The 16,998-nt window shown below is 46.7% G+C and overlaps 1 protein-coding gene across 1 annotated transcript in view; it reads left to right on the top strand.

The window, feature by feature from the left end:
• The window catches only part of LOC124033857 (A disintegrin and metalloproteinase with thrombospondin motifs 18-like), a 50,046-nt gene extending 36,361 nt beyond the window's left edge, over window positions 1–13,685 (top strand). The window contains exons 17-23 of the mRNA XM_046346228.1: window positions 1,160–1,280; window positions 1,869–1,995; window positions 8,385–8,589; window positions 9,402–9,596; window positions 9,992–10,225; window positions 10,612–10,801; window positions 10,902–13,685. Of these exons, the coding sequence (XP_046202184.1) occupies window positions 1,160–1,280; window positions 1,869–1,995; window positions 8,385–8,589; window positions 9,402–9,596; window positions 9,992–10,225; window positions 10,612–10,801; window positions 10,902–11,020 (1,191 nt within the window). The 3' untranslated portion in view covers window positions 11,021–13,685. The remainder of the gene's footprint in view (window positions 1–1,159; window positions 1,281–1,868; window positions 1,996–8,384; window positions 8,590–9,401; window positions 9,597–9,991; window positions 10,226–10,611; window positions 10,802–10,901) is intronic.
• Window positions 13,686–16,998: the final 3,313 nt, after the last annotated feature.

Raw genomic sequence — 16,998 nt, 5'->3', positions numbered from 1 at the left:
GGATGCACATAAAGTTCATATCGCTGACCGTGCCCACGGGACAGATGTACAGTTATTTTATCTGATCCCAGTACATTGAACAGGAGGACCTTTCCTTCAGACATCTGATCCCAGTACAGATGTCTTCTCCATGTGTAAACCCCCTGCCTTTGCTCTAGTTGGACTACAATAGGGATAATCTACGGTGAGAGCTGAGGCTGTTAGCATATTTAGCTTGTAAAAGTCTGAACCCCCTGTAGTAATTAAAGTGTGTGTGTGTGTGTGTGTGTGTGTGTGTGTGTGTGTGTGTGTGTGTGTGTGTGTGTGTGTGTGTGTGTGTGTGTGTGTGTGTGTGTGTGTGTGTGTGTGTGTGTGTGTGTGTGTGTGTGTGTGTGTGTGTGTGTGTGTGTGTGTGTTACTGGTTTACATACACAACAACATTTGAGACAAATGTTAGTGTTTGATATGAGAGACAATTACTTGTAATAGGTAAATAATTAGCTATTTACTTGCATGCCTGAATCAGTGTCACTGCTGCTGGGCATTGTCAACAAATCCATCAGTTTGGCGGTTTGAATATTGACCCCAAAATGTTTTGACCAAGTCTATGGGGAACAAAGCAGCCCTTCATTTTGAGAGAGAGCTTTCCACTCCATTAGAAGCAACCCCAGCCTGTGCTCCATAATCCAACATCTATGCCTGCCAAGCGGTCACTTTTCAGTTCAGTCACAGAGCTTTGTCTATTGGACCCTTACAAGGGCTACACACAGACACACACAAAGACTTGCACGCACACATACATGCACACACACACACACACACACACACACACACACACACACACACACACACACACACACACACACACACACACACACACACACACACACACACACACACACACACACACACACACACACACACACACACACACACACACACACACACACACACACACACACAGTTCCACAACACCATTGTCACCAAGTCACCAGTTTCCTGCCACTTCACTTGTCTTACTTTTTCATTGTCATTCTCTATGGTCCATTGCTTGGAACCACTTCAGGGTATGCTTAGCCTTGTCTATTTTGGCAGGGAGGGAAATGACTGCTAACCACACTGGTGGAGGTGCTAATACAGATCCAATACCTCACTGTCATATTCTCCCTCTCTCCCTCAGATCCTGCTGCAGGGTAAGAACTCGGGTGTGGTGTGGGAGTACACCTTGCCCCGCAGTGAGAGGAAACCCAACTACACATGGGGAGTGGTTCGCTCTGACTGCTCGGCCCCGTGTGCTGGAGGTGAGCCCAGGATGAGAGAATTCCATGAGAGTGTGTGTGTGTGTGTGTGTGTGTGTGTGTGTGTGTGTGTGTGTGTGTGTGTGTGTGTGTGTGTGTGTGTGTGTGTGTGTGTGTGTGTGTGTGTGTGTGTGTGTGTGTGTGTGGTGCATTGGGCTAGCAGGAAGTGCATTCTGGCTCATCAAAAGCATCTTTGTAAGCAACAGTGAAAAGGTTGCACGGTCTCCCTTGGTCCTTTACAAACCTCCCTGAGTACTCTATCCTATTCACTCATCAATGTATGTCAGCGAATGTGTGTGTTTTTATATGTGAGCTTGGATCAGTGGCTCCCTTGCTCTATTCACTCTATCCCAGTAGGGAGGGTGAAAGCAGACATAGAGCTCTAGACAAGCTTAGAGCAGAGATCGCTATCTGCACCCAGTCACTATTTCGTTCATACTTTACTTTAGTTGTCAAGCCCCCCGTGTTGCTCAGGCGGGAGAAGAGTGTGGGCTTTGTGTGTGACCTTTTCAGTGGTTGTAAAAGACAAGGCAAACTGATAGCAATGATGATGTCTGTCTGTCTGCCTCACTCTCTTTTTCTCTCTTTCAGGTCGGATCTCGACAAAAGCCATCTGTTTGCAAGATCAGCGGACCCAAGTCAACTCGACACAGTGCAACCCTCAGACCCGACCAGTGCTCAGCTCTCACCTGTGCAACACGCAGCCCTGCCCAGCCTAGTAATTAACCCTCTCTTTCTCAGTCTGTCTCTCTGTCTCTCTCTCTCATTCTGACAGACACATACCACAACCTCAGCCTACTGTCTGTGCTTTAGTTCCATTGGCGAGCTGCTGTGGCTTGGTCTGGGACGCTGGTGTGGTCTCTTTGCTGCGGGCAGGGACCACTCAGCCTTCTCTCCCTGTCGCGTCCTGCTGGAGAGCCCCGTACGTTCCTTACCCAAGGCTCCGGCTCCCAAACCAAACGGGATTAACATACCCTCCAGACAGGGGCAGGCCGGCCTGGTTTTCCCAGCACTGGCCCCAGCTCAAAGCCACAGCTTCTGGACCAGGCCACAGGAGAGAGCTGCCCCAGCTCCACTCATGCTCAGTTTCACCCTGCCTGACCGTCTGAGTACTGCTCGCACTGTTAAGGTTCAGCACAGAGACAACTCTGAAGAAGACCTCCGCAGTCTCTCGTTTCTCCTCAATGAGTGGTCTTCACCACCGGAGACAAAGAATGAAGATGCTAGAAAAAGTCAGACAGAGATCACAGATTCAATTATTAGCCCATTATTAACAACTGTCTGCTAAATTGGGATCGTCAACAATGTTCTACAACCACGACAGACCAGTGAAAGTAATTTCCAAACACCTACTGGGCATCAGGATGGAATCCTTTCAGACATTTTGGTTGATCTCATCATTCGGGGAATTTATTTCAGACACCAACCATTTTCTTCAGATACTGGATGCAATTCTCAACTTTGCAAATAAAAGTTGGGATATTGAATAAATTTCACTTCGGCTCTGCTCCAGTGACAATCCATTCAGCTCCTATGGGACTGACTCGATTTACGATGCTCCATCTTCAAAGGAACAGCCATGAACCAGTCAGTAGAGAGACTCTTTGAGCCTGACACGCTGACAAAGAGATGACAAACGTCTCTCTCTCTCGCCACCCGCCTGTCATCCTCTCCTTGTTGTTGTCTGCCTGTGTTGTCTGATGTCCCACCCCTACACTCACGTTACAGTACAGCGTATATGAGTGATGGTGGGCGAGGGGGAAATCAGGACCATACAACTGTTTCCTTAAAGAAACAATAATAACCAGTGCAGCTTTCCCTGTCAAAATCTTGACAAATCGTTCAATAACAGTGGGTAATTGAAACGACTCTAAGCCTGGTGGGAGTCAGTGAGTGCCTTTGGTGTGTGTGTTGTTGTGTCAGCGCAGTACTGTTGCATCTTGGGGAGTGCGTTGGTACATCATTCTATTCTACATCATTATCTCTCGAGACATGTTTGTAGGCCTGGTGCTAGACCACTTAAACCACTCACTTTCTTCTGTGTTCAGGGGACTATCGTCGTAAAAATGTGACAGGGGCACATACCACAGAGATCACCTTCTCTTGTTCTGTGGTATGTGCTGCGGTCACATTTTTACGACGTCACATTTCCACAGGCGGCCCGTCACTGTATAGAAGAAGGCTAAGACCCGAGACTGTGCTGCCCGCCTGTCTCTGAGATGGTTAATAACCAGCCAGCGTGCTATCAGTTAGGACTTAAACATGCTGCCACTCTTTCTCTGTGAGGCTCCCACCATTTGAGAGGGGCTTTCTTCCCTGTAATCTGGGTCAAACTATATCTGTTATCTAGGGGAAAGGTTTAAATGGACCAGACCACTAATGACCTCCCCCCATGTGAGTTGGAGAGGAAGTGTGCCGTCCAGGTGAATGATATCATCAACATAAATCCACGAGCAGAGTCCTGTTCATCAGTACCAGACTCTTGAATCAGTGGACCCTGTTTCCCGCTGATTAAGTGTCAGGATTTATGGGATACCTTTTTACAAATGCTTCCAAACTGTACGGGCGTGCAAAACAACAGAGAAGGAGGAGCGTAAAAGAGGCCTCTTTCCATCGACTATCTGCAGTGCTGACAGGTCTGTCCATGTTTTATTATAGAGAGAGAGTCTGGATCCCCATAGGGCCAGATCAGTCTAGCCAGCCAGGAATCCAGCACTGAGTCCCAGCCCTATTGCGCCAACTCCAGCCTTAGCACCGGTCTAGAGCCCCAGCCTCAACCAGACAATGCAGGCTTGCCTGCAAGGGCCACTTGCTTTCCAGCAGTCACTGTGCAGTGTGGGGCATGGCGAGATCAAACACCACGAGGCCTGCTAGGAGCCAACTTTATCTGCCAGCCCAGGATGTCACTGGAGAGATAAATGTTAATGCCTTAAAGAGTTTTGCAGTTCCCCTGGTGCATCCGTTTCTACTCTCTCTTTCTCTCTCTCTCTCCTTTCTTCTGTCCGTCTCCCAATGTTACTTTTATACTTCCTTTTTATTTATTTGACATGATTATTTATTTAGTTTTATAGTTTATTTAGTGCTCTGAAGAAGATTCCTGTAGGCTGGCTGCAGCTGTAGAGTTACTTATCTGGCTCATCCTGGGTCGTTGTGGCACGTGCACCAAACTCCGGGAGAAACGGGGAGACATCGGCAGGCTGGCCAGCGCAGGGAGGAGGAGGAGGAGGTGCTCAGAGAGGCTGCTGTTTTAGAGTGGTGCTTGAAGTCACTAACCTGAAGTGCTGTCGGTTGCCGTGCAACTGCTACTTTGCACTTGAATAGATTGTTAGTATAGTAACAGGTTGTGCATCAGATGGAAAGTCAACGTTTGCCAGTGAAATGCAGCCCGCACCATGACAGGAAAATGTAACCACTGCATGAATGTAAAGCCATCCAGTATTTCTCAATGTTCCCAACATTTTTCAAGTTAAATTGTATGGCTGGAAATATGGGAGTTATTGAAAGATTCCAGAAATACAAATTACAGCTAAGCCAACATTGGTTTGCAGTGAAGCACAGTAATTCAAGCTCATTCCAGTGACATATTGTTATTTATATGGCAGTGAAAAAAGAGAGAAGAGAAATCTGAACCGGTGCTTTGCTAGACGGGTCGTGTTTCTCCCCTCAAAATTGCCGTTTAGCCTTCTCCCTCATTTATCAGAGATGGGTTTGAAGGGAAATGAAAGGTCTGACAGAAGGGCAGTAGGAGTGGCTGGTCGGCACCGGAGCCTCAGAACTCGACTGAGTCAGCTGTCCGTCCTCCATGCCCCTGGTCATGTGGTAGTCGGAGCAGTCATTTGCGCTAATCTCCCTACGCCCAAAATGCCAAGACTCAGTCTATTTTAGAGACTGGCTGCTTTCATCAGAGGCTGAGAATGATCCACAGATACCAGAAGGCCACAAGTAGTGGAGACGCTGAGTGTAGGATCCTGTCCCTCCCTACAGCCAGACCAGACCAGGCCAGGGGCGAGGAGAGTTGGGCTAAGGGGAGCTCTGAGGGGAGCTTTGGGGTTAACTGAAGGTGAGAATCGGCTGTATAAGGTTAGCCTTATACTGTATGGTGGAAACCTTGCACTGTTCTAGTATGTTGTACACAAATCATACCACATTTTAATAATCACATACTTGGGGGAAAAAAGGTGTAGACTTAGAGTGAAATGCTTACTTACATCCCTTCCCAGCTATGTTACCTTTATTTATCTAGGCAAGTCAGTTAAAACACATTCTTATTTACAATGACGGCCTACCCCGGCCAAACCCTCCCCTGACCGGGACAATGCTGGGCCAATTTTGCGCCGCCCTATGGGACGCCCGATCACGGCCGGTTGTGATACAGCCCGGGATTGAACAAGGGTCTGTAGTGATGCCTCTAGCACTGAGATGCAGTGCCTTAGACCATTGTGCCACTCGGGAGCAGAGAGAGAAAATAGAGAAATAATAGAAAAGTAAAACATAATAATAAAAGTAATAATAGTTACACAATTAGTAACAACTTGGCTATATACAGTTGAAGTCGGAAGTTTACATACACCTTAGCCAAATACATTTAAACTCAGTTTTTCACAATTCCTAATCCTAGTAACAATTCCCTGTCTTAGGTCAGTTAGGATCACTACTTTATTTTAAGAACATGAAATGTCAGAATAATAGTAGAGAATTATTTATTTCAGCTTTTATTTATTTCATCACATTCCCAGTAGGTCAGAAACACTCAATTAGTATTTGGTAGCATTGCGTTTACATTGTTTAAATTGGGTCAAATGTTTCGGGCAGCATTCCACAAGCTTCCCACAATAAGTTGGGTGGATTTTGGTCCATTCCTCCTGACAGAGCTGGTGTAACTGAGTCAGGTTTGTAGGCCTCCTTCCTCGCACACGCTTTTTCAGTTCTTCCCACAAATATTCTAGAGGATTGAGGTCAGGGCTTTGTGATGGCTACTCCAATACCTTGACTGTTGTCCTTAAGCCATTTTGCCACAACTTTGGAAGTATTCTTGGGGTCATTATCCATTTGCAAGACCCATTTGCGACCAAGCTTTAACTTCCTGACTAATGTCTTGAGATGTTGCTTCAATGTACCCACATAATTTTCCATCCTCATGATGCCATCTATTTTGTGAAGTGCAACAGTCCCTCCTGCAGCTTAGCACACCCACAATTTGATGCTGCCACCCCCGTGCTTCACGGTTGGGATGGTGATCTTCACCTTTTTCCTCTAAACATAATGATGGTCATTATGTCCAAACAGTTCTATTTTTGTTTCATCAGACCAGAGGACATTTCTCGAAGAAAGTATGAGCTGCCCCATGTGCAGTTGCAAACCGTAGTCTGGCTTTTTTATGGAGGTTTTGGAGCAGTGGCTTCTTCCTTGCTGAGTGGCCTTTCAAGTTATGTTGATATAGGACTCGTTTTACTGTGGATATAGATACTTTTGTACCTGTTTCCTCCAGCGTCTTCACAGGGTCCTTTGCTGTTGTTCTGGGATTGATTTGTACTTTTCGCACCAAAGTACGTTCATCTCTAGGAGACAGAACGCGTCTCCTTCCTGAGGGGTATGACGGCTGCGTGGTCCCATGGTGTTTATACTTGCAAACTATTGTTTGTACAGATGAACGTGGTACCTTCAGGCATTTGAAAATTGCTCCCAAGGATGAACCAGACTACAATTTATTTTCTGAGGTCTTGGCTGATTTCTTTTGATTTTCCCATGATGTCAAGCAAAGAGGCACTGAGTTTGAAGGTAGGCCGTGAAATACATCTACAGGTACACCTCCAATTGATTCAAATGATGTCAATTAGCCTATCAGAAGCTTCTAAAGCCATTACATACTTTTCTGGAATTTTCCAAGCTGTTTAAAGGCACAATAAACTTTGTATGCAAACATATGTCCTACTGGAATTGTGATACAGTGTATTATAACTGAAAAAATCTGTCTGTAAACAATTGTTGGAAAAATGACTTGTGTCATGCACAAAGTAGATGTCCTAACCGACTTGCCAAAACTATAGTTTGTTAACAAGAAATGTGTGTATTGGTTTAAAAACCAGTTTTAATGCCTCCAACCTAAGTGTATGTAGTCTTCCGACTTCAACTGTACACCACCGGTCCAAAGTTTTAGAACACCTACCAATTCAAGGGTTATTTAAAAAAAACTATTTTCTATTTGCTACATGATTCCATGTGTTATTTCATAGTTTTGATGTCTACACTATTACTCTACAATGTAGAAAATAGTAAACAATTAAGAAACACCCTTGAATGAGTAGGTGTTCTAAAACTTTTGACCGGTAGTGTACTCGGGGTACCAGTACCGAGTCGATGTGTAGGGGTACGAGGTAATTGAGGAATGAAATGACAGATAATTAACAGTAGCAGCAGCGTATGTGATGAGTAAAAAAACAAAGTTTGTGCGAAAATGATCAATGCAGATAATCCGGGTAGCTATTTAGCAGCCGTATGGCTTGGGGGTAGAAGCTGTTCAGGGTCCTGTTGATTCCAGACTTGGGCGGCTGGAGTCTTTGACCATTTTTAGGGCATTCCTCTGACATCGCCTGGTTTAGAGGTCCTGAATGGCTGGGAGATCGTCCCCAGTGATGTACTGTTTATGTTTAGATTCTCGTGTGTGTGCTGCGTGCAGAGGTGGGTACTGATTCTTGTCGAGCACATGTGCAGTATATGCGTGTGTGTGCGTGTGTCTCTGTACTTCCTGTGGGCACAGGGGAGAGAGTGATGGGTGTATTTAGATCCAAAATAAATGATACAGATTGAGGAAATCTGTGGTTCCTTGCCAGGATTAGAGATCTGTGTCATGTGGTTGACACGCTTAGAGGTTAGGAGGGGAATGTATACAGCCGAATCATCTGTTTGGACAGGTTCCCTGCTGACTGTGCTGAGTACAGCAGTTATTCTGAGTGTGTGTTTGTGACTGTGAGATTATGTGCAGGTTTATGAGTCATTCTAAGAGCTATACCGCCATTCTGTTTCTCATAATTCAGTGACTCTTCTTCGAGGAGCATTTTGTTAGTTTGGTACTGGGGCTGACACATCTCTCTCCATTTCTCTCCTCAGCTGGACGACAGGGGACTGGGGCCCCTGCAGTCGGTCCTGTGGTGGCGGGCAACAGACACGTCACATCCAGTGCTTACGTAAGGTGACGTACCAGCGGGAGGAGGTGGTGGCTCACTCCCTGTGCCCGGTCATCGCCCCAGCCCAGGTGCAGCCCTGCCACACCCACGCTTGCCCATCTGAGTGGAGCTCTGGAGCCTGGTCACAGGTAGGCCACACTTCGCGACATGCCCACATACTGCCTATTATAGTTTGAAAAAGGTTGTTTTTGAAATCTTTTTTGTTGTTGTTTTTGATTCTATCAGACTTTGAGATGTGTCAGCTAGCACTGCAATTAATTAGCAATTGTCTGTGGTGGCCTAATGTATGGGGAAAACACTCCTCTGCCCTCTGCTGGACACATGGTTAATTGCATACTCACTGGCTGAGAACAGGACACAGACTGCAGAGAACTATTTCAATCATATTATCATCATTAATCACACGCCATTATTGTGAGTCCCTCAATTTAGTTGGCTGGGCAAAACTGACATGGCCAGATTTATAGAGGCTATGAATACCTAGTCATGATCAGTGACAGTGTTCTCCATCTTAGTCAGTAGTGACTGGGATCTCCGCCTGTTGTTTCTATAAAAGCCTGTCTGTCAGTGATACCGCAGATACCTGGAGGGGCATTTCTCTTTACTGCATTATCTGATGTATATGCTTTTAATAAGCAGTGCACAGTATAGGATGCAAATAAAATGACTTTAATTCCAGGTCTTTTCACGTCCTATTCAATACTTCAAACATACCCGGCCTACACTGCTACAGTCAGTCATACTGTCTTTGAGAGTTCTCGGGCTATCTCAAGTTGAGTGTGTCTCTTTGCAGAGAGAGCCCAGAGTGATTTAGTGCACTGACTTCATCCCTTATTGACGGCATCATTCACAGGGTTCAGACGCAACACTGAGCATATGCCTCCCAGTATGAGTTCAGGCTGAATTTACCAGACCCTCTGTTCCTCCGCTCTCCTCTCAGTGTTCCAAGTCGTGTGGGCGTGGGATGAGGAAGCGCGGCGTGTTCTGCAGGAGCACTGACCCCGGAGCAAAGGCCGTGGTGGTGCCGGACAGTATGTGTAAGCCACACCACAAACCCAAGGCCCAGGAGACCTGCGTCGTGCGCCGCTGCCCCAAGAATGACCGGCTGCAGTGGTTCACAACACCCTGGGGCGAGGTAGGGACTCACGGAGGCAGACAGACAGACGCACATGCTGTACAAACACACCCACACATACTTTGTATAACCTTGTACACACCGGCGCACAAAGAAACCCATACATGCATTGAAGATTGTCTAGACAGAAATGCATTTGTGATGAACCTACACATCCAGAGTGCTGATGCTGTGTCCCCTCGTCAAAACAAAGCAAATAGCCTGAATACCAAAGGCGAACATTTCAGACATTCACTTTATAAGTTGAGCACTGTTGCTATGGCGATGTGGGCTGACCTTGTCTTGTTCTCTCCACTGGGGGACCAGCTGTATTTCTCTCTGAGGGTTCTCGCATTGTCTTTTTCTCTCCGTTCTCTTTTTGCTAATGGTGCCTCCTCTGGCTGTTCTCTCCGCAGTGCTCCACATCCTGTGGCCCAGGTGTCAGAAGCAGAGAGCTGCGTTGTAGGGAGAGGGATTCACAGGGGGGCTACACAGAGTTCCCTATGAGAAGGTGCAGGAACCTTCCCAAACCCTCTGGGGAGCTCCAGCAGACCTGCAGCATGGGGCCGTGCCCAGAGCCTCGACCTGTCGTCCCAGGAAGGACAGCCAGTGCAGTGGTCCTGGGCTGGTACTCTTCTCCATGGCAGCAGGTATGTATATCCACTCTCCATCCACCCTGCCTGTTCTCCCAGACATGATGGGGATTCATGTTGAATGGATGTGGACTTAGTGAAACATCCTCTCTCGCCCTCGACTCTCGCTCTCTGTCTCTCTGTTGTCAGGCCCAAAGGGGGTGGTATTCATGTATATGTATGTAGTATCTACCAAGGCAACCTCTTGCAGTCTGACATCTGACTTCCCCTTGATCAGGGGGCCTGTGATGTCTGTATGCACATAGGCTCTCTCTCCTCTCCCTAGACATAGCTTGGAGGTAATGGACATGGTGTATGCATTCGTAATCTATTCTAAGTACGATCTTCAACACCTCTCTCTCTCTCTCTCTCTCTCTCTCTCTCTCTCTCTCTCTCTCTCTCAGTGTTCTGTATCCTGTGGGGGAGGGGTACAGTCCCGTTCTATCCAGTGTCTGAGACAGGGACGTCCTGCAGCTGGATGCCTGAACCCCCAGAGACCCATAACTTCCCGGGCCTGCAACACACACTTCTGTCCTGCTCCTCGTCCTGCTCCCCCTGCTCCTCCTGTTCCTGCTCCTGGGCCAGCCCTCAAAGGTGAACTACTTCAACTCATAGAAACTATCGTAAAGTTTTGTCTGGCACTTTTGTCGGTGCGCGCTTATTGACACGATCCCCCCGATCTTCTCTCCATCAGACGAACAGTCTTGTGTCGACTTCTTCAGCTGGTGTCACCTGGTTCCTCAGCACAGTGTGTGCAATCACAAGTTCTACGGACATCAGTGCTGCAAGTCCTGCAATGGCAAAAAGCTATAAGTTCGGAGGACTCCTTTTCCCATGCTTAATATGCGCTACAACTCTAAAGGTTGTTGTGGTTGAAAATACACTTTGGGCCATAATGCACAAGAGAACTGAGGTGCAGTCTCTGTTCCTGGAGTACTTGACTAACGGTGATTAGCAAAATAAAAGAGAATAATCTCCATCTTTCTGGATACGTTGTGCTAAAGATGGCAATGTGGGCAAAGACATTCATGCGAACGCAGCATCTCATAACTGGAAATGCAGTGCAACAAATCATTGCAGGACATTATCTGTGTAAATATATGTGTTGTATGTCCTGATATTGTCAACATCTAACTCAAAGCCATCAAGAGAGCTCTGAGAATATCTGCATTTTAGCTCGCTCATGTTTTGGATATGTAAAGGCATCTGGTTTCAGACGACATTTTAAGTTATTATGGCACACATGTTAGTTTAGCATTTGTCAGGTGTACCATGTGCTCTGTGTGCTGCATGTGCTCTGTGTGCTGCATGTGCTCTGTGTGCTGCATGTGCTCCATGTTTCAAGCTCTTTACATGTAGCAGGCTACCTATCAGGCTACCTATCACAGAAATTATACATGTAAAACTTTAAAAAGACGATCACAACTCCCAAACGCACTTATCAGGCCCGGTCCCTCTATCTCTCAAGGTTCATGATTGGTGCTTCATTGTGTAACAAGATACAGTGCATACAGTACACGTGTACATTCCATACATCTTCATGTTGTGAATACATGCATATTTGTGTATGAGAAAATAACGTTTGTTTACCCATATTTTAATGTATGCTCCAAGTGTCCTGAGCAAGGCAGTTAACCCACTGTTCCTCGGGCGCCGATGACTTGGACGTTGATTAAGGCAGCCTCTTACACCACTGATTCAGAGGGTTAAACGTGGAAGGCACATTTCAGTTGCACAAACTGTCTAGTTATCCCCCTTCCCTTTCTTGTGAAAATATGGGTGCAATTCTGACAGCCGCCGGGATACCCGATGTTCTTTCCCATCATTCCCGTCATCATGATAAGGAAACATCCTCTGTCTATTGGGCCAGCAGCACTGAACCTAGGTCCTCTCACACCGGATAGATATGATGCCAAATCATTAACTAGCGCTGGGTATAGCCACAGAGGATCCCCCAGACTTCCACCACTCATTCATGAAAATCAATGTCTGCAGGCTAGTAAAGGGAGCTGTGGATGGGGCCGGGTCAGAGAAGATGCTTTATTTCCTCTGCCTGGCCTGGTGGGAGATGTGGAGAGAAGTGGCAGGCGAGAGTTGGCGTCATAGTTGAGAGGGAGGAAGGGGTAGCCAGGGTTGAGGTTGTCACGTGCTCTCGACATACTTTTTCAGAATGCTAATTAGTCACAGAGCCTGGCGTGGTGGGAGCAGACAGACTTTAGGGGGGGGGGGGGCAGAGCAGACCAACAAAGGCCTCTAAAGAGGGCTGCTGCATACTTCCCTCTGTTTACTCTGCCCCTGCTCTCACCATCCAGACCAGCTCTGTTTGGTTTGTTTGAGAAAATGTCAGCATCCCTCCACTCTCCCGCTCCCTCTCTCGTGACCCCCCCCCACCTTCATTTTTAGCATCAGTCAGTGCTACGAAGTACTGTAGATCGCAGCTACACGATGGTAAATCCCATTTTTGCACTATTGGCCATGTGGAGGGCAATGGGATAGCCTAATGTACAGACAGCAAAGGCAACCTACTTCCAGCCAGCAGGGAGAGAGACAGGAAGAGCATGGCTAGAGTATAGGATGTTGTTGGCTGTAAATCATAAAGATCCTACGTCTCCCCCTGCTCCCCAGAGAGGGATGGTCCCATACAGAGAGAGATGTCTGGTCTGGTCAGAGGCTCTATGACCATGGAGTTGTTTTTCCTCCTCCTCAGCCTGCTCTCCATCAGTGGCTTGGAATGGAGAGTGTAGAGGGACAGAGAGAGAAAGACTGATATGATTGTGAAGGACATTCCTGAGCGGTGGCTCTCTCTGCCTCTGGTCTGGCCTGCTCACGGCTAACACGGTCATTCTCATGGGAGGCTACCATTCCTTCCAATACCACAGCTTCCTCCCCTGCCTTCACCAGGCCTGTACAGCATCCCTGCAACCTACGCTCACAAAGGGTCAAGATGGACTGCTGAATGTTCCTTCTCCCTTTCTTGCTACACTCGTATGGTCACTTTATGTTTTTGTTTGTTATATTGGTTAATTAACTAGTTTCCACCAGGGATGGTACCCTCTCTCTGTATTATAAAACCACTCAAATAGTTTCCGGTCCCTGGGAATTGTCTGTGTGAATTATCTCTAGTTTATTGTGCTGAACTAATGCTCTCAAATAGACTTTCAAATGTCACATTGGCCTGTAGGAGGACATGGGAGCGGGGAATGTTTGATTTGATGTGTGTTTTCTCATCAGCCTTGCATCGTTCGTATTTCCACATGTGTTGTTCGTGTTATTGTCTATGTCCTGTACAGTTGTTGTATACTCTATTGTCTTTTCACCTGTAAAGACAGGAAACGTGTGTAATTTATTACTGTTTCATTGGATCTGAGATACTGAACACTATTGGTTGAGAAGGGAGCTGCTTGTACTATAGAGCATGATCCATGTAATATTTAATACTTTTTCTCAAAGTTTTATAATAAAACTATGACAAAATGTATCCCCCCTACCTCTCCGATGCTCCTAATACTTTTGTGTCACACTCGGCGGGAGGGATGATTGGGTTTAATCAACACGTTTCTCTCAATCTAACCTGAATCATGATGGCAGGAATCGCCCCATCATTTCCACTGCACGCTTACTACTCTACTGAGAGGCAGGCAGGGCAGGGTGAATTATAAACACCTAGCGGATCAATGCAGCCATTTTGTACATTTTCAGGGGTAGTGATGGGTCTGGGAGGTGGAGGTTTTTCAGCTATATTCTTTCCTTTGTTCATGGGAGGATGCATGCCCTGTCATGGCCCTGTGCATAACAGCCCCCTTTGTTTCCTCCATGATCACCAGCCCGCTCTCTGTCATCTCCATCCTCCCCAAACACTCACAACACCACTCACATGCAGACCTGTCACAACGTTACACCCTTTGGTTATTTCTCCTCATGATCTACTTCAGCTCATGTATTTATAAATACACCGTAGAGATGATTCATTCCAAAGAACATGGTACTGTATCTCTTTTTATACTCTGCCAGCATCCAAATGGGTCTGTCACCTTTTCTGTGTTTTAAAAAAAATTTGAAGCTGAAAGACGACAGCCTTTCTCTTTCTTTCACACTGAGCATTGAGCTTGTTGTTGTGGATGTTTCTTAAGGCAGTGAAGCACAAGTTGCCATCTGACCAACTCCAGCTAAGTGGTAACTTGGTGGTAACCCCCACACTCCATGATCCTTCAGCTGCACTCAGGCAGTCACCTATGATCCTCCCTGTGAGGTGAACCTTTGGAGAGGTGCGCACTTCTGACAATCACTCTAATCACATTTGAACAGAGCTCTGTCCGTAAGCGTCTCCTTTTCTGTGCGAGAGTGATCTCTCCGTGTCTCCCAGCGCCCAGGCTACGGGCAGACTTCAATCGAAGTGCGAACTGTCATATTTCAATGCCACCACTCTCATCACCACTACAATGTCAGGCAGAGTTCACTGAGCACATACTTGTGTGTGTGCGCACGCACGCACGCACGCACGCACGCACGCACGCACGCACGCACGCACGCACGCACACACACACACACACACACACACACACACACACACACACACACACACACACACACACACACACACACACACACACACACACACACACACACACACACACACACACACACACACACACACACACTCTCTCTCTCTCAGATGGGGTGTGAGGAGTCTGTCTGATATTCCCGGTGGGGTTATATCAGGGGGATTAGGGCATCAGGTGGGTTTAGATCTGTGTGATTGTGCAGGAGCCCATTTGTTGCTGTCAGGTGAAGTTGCCCATTTCTCTCTGTAATTTAAAGATGGCAGGTTCCTTCGCCCCATTTGTCACAGGGAAAAATCTCCCAGATTACCATCTCGAATGAAGTGACAGCTTCTCACCTCGCCGTTATGTTGCCATCACATCGACTGAATCAGAAGCCTGCACAAACCCCCCTCAACCCCCTCTAGCCTTTCACCCCCGCCCTCCCTGGTACACTCCAAATCCAGCCCCTGAGCCCTGACTCCTTAACCTACACAACTTTGTAGAGGTTGACTCGCAGCATTAACCCCCCTGTTGGAAAGACTACTCGGTTTTGTGGAGTGACACCTATGCTTTAGCGCTCTCATAGGGGATCCAGTCGTATTAGAGCGTCTCGCTGCATTGAGCACAGCGAGACCGGGCTATGAGAGAGCAGCGGAAACCATAGAGCCACCCCATGTAGTGGTAGTCAGTCAGGACTGGCAGATTGGAGTGGATCAAAGAGGCGATCTGTCCACATGGAGTGTACACTTCTATAGAGCCGATACACTATGTTTCTCACGGTTGTCATGGCGAACGACATGAGGTAATAAGGTTTTTGTGTCAATGTGACTTGGTTTGTAATGAAGGGCGTGGTCTTATATGAATTGGTTCTATGGCCATGGTGATAAAACACAGCAGGAGCATGTTACATGACACATTTGTGGCCTTGTCTGTGTGTGACTTTAGATTACAGGGATACTCTATAATATCACAATGAACATCTGAGCACAAGGTTGAAACAATCCTTTCTTCAAAGTGCAATTAACCAAGCCATTGCCTTTAGTACAGTAGATGTACAAACTCGAGGCTCAATGTGGATTGATATCCTGAACAGTGATTTTACAAGAGCGTACGAACATCATAAACAACTACTGTAACTTAAAGGGGAGACTGTAAGTGGCTCTGGATTGGAACGTCTGCTAACAGACTCAAATGTGCATGTAAACGTGATGTTATTATCGTAGTTTAATCATCTGGATTCATAGTGAATCCTTCTCAAGATCAGTTATATTTCATTCCTGAACAGACACTTCATATCAACATGAAGGCCAAATGTGTCTATGCCTTTATGTTTGTGTCCACCTGCTGCACATTTCTCAGAGTTCTCTCATTTTCTTTCCACTCTAAATAATCCTTGAATTGCTTATGGATCATTTACAGCCATATCCCTCTGCAAGCCCATAAAAGCTCATTGATTAAAACTGTTATTTATTGTATTTTGTCATTTGGGCTATGCATATTATTGATCTGTGTGTTTGTGGCGGCCCTCTCTCATCTATCTTCCTTTGAGCAACTCGTTCTCATCATTTTCCCCTTGAAATGTTAGAATTGATTACAATCCACATCCCCGTGGGCACCAGCTGCATCCACCGAGCCTAGCGGATCACGCTCTGACCTTGAGCAGAGGAAACAGCAGCAAAGTAACAGCAAAGGATTCAGTCCCCTCTCTCTTCCTCCCTCCTCTCTCTCTCTGTCTTTCTCCCTCCTCTCTCTCTGTCTTTTTCTCTGTCTCTCTCTGACTGCCTCTCTCCTTCTCTCTCTCTCTCTCTCTCTCTCTCTCTCTGCCTCTCTCTGACTGCTCCCTCTCCTCTCTCTCCCTCTCCTTCTCTCTCTCTCTCTCTCTCTCTCTCTCTCTCTCTCTCTCTCTCTCTCTCTCTCTCTCTCTCTCTCTCTCTCTCTCTCTCTCTCTCTCTCTCTCCTTCACTCTCTTTCTCTGGCATTGCCTTCCCTCCCTTGCTCCAAGGCCACACTGCAGAATTTCATGACTCTTAAATTGTCGTAATGTACATTCGGAAGACCTTCCTTTTGACACCTTTGAATTAATCAATGTAATGCTGTGAGCGGATCCATTTCCACTGTTGTATTTCAAAGTGCTGATGTGTACCTGACTTGTAAGACAGCGGCCCACCCCCCTCCCTAGAGGTGCAGTGGCTTTAGAGGACATCCATTTATTTTTGACATAGCAATACAAACACCGGGGTCACCTACAGT

This window comes from Oncorhynchus gorbuscha, linkage group LG04 (assembly GCF_021184085.1).
Source record: "Oncorhynchus gorbuscha isolate QuinsamMale2020 ecotype Even-year linkage group LG04, OgorEven_v1.0, whole genome shotgun sequence".
Lineage (NCBI taxonomy): Eukaryota > Metazoa > Chordata > Actinopteri > Salmoniformes > Salmonidae > Oncorhynchus > Oncorhynchus gorbuscha.
The sequence above is the reverse complement of the archived record's forward strand: the minus strand, read 5'-3'. Positions and strand labels throughout refer to the sequence as shown.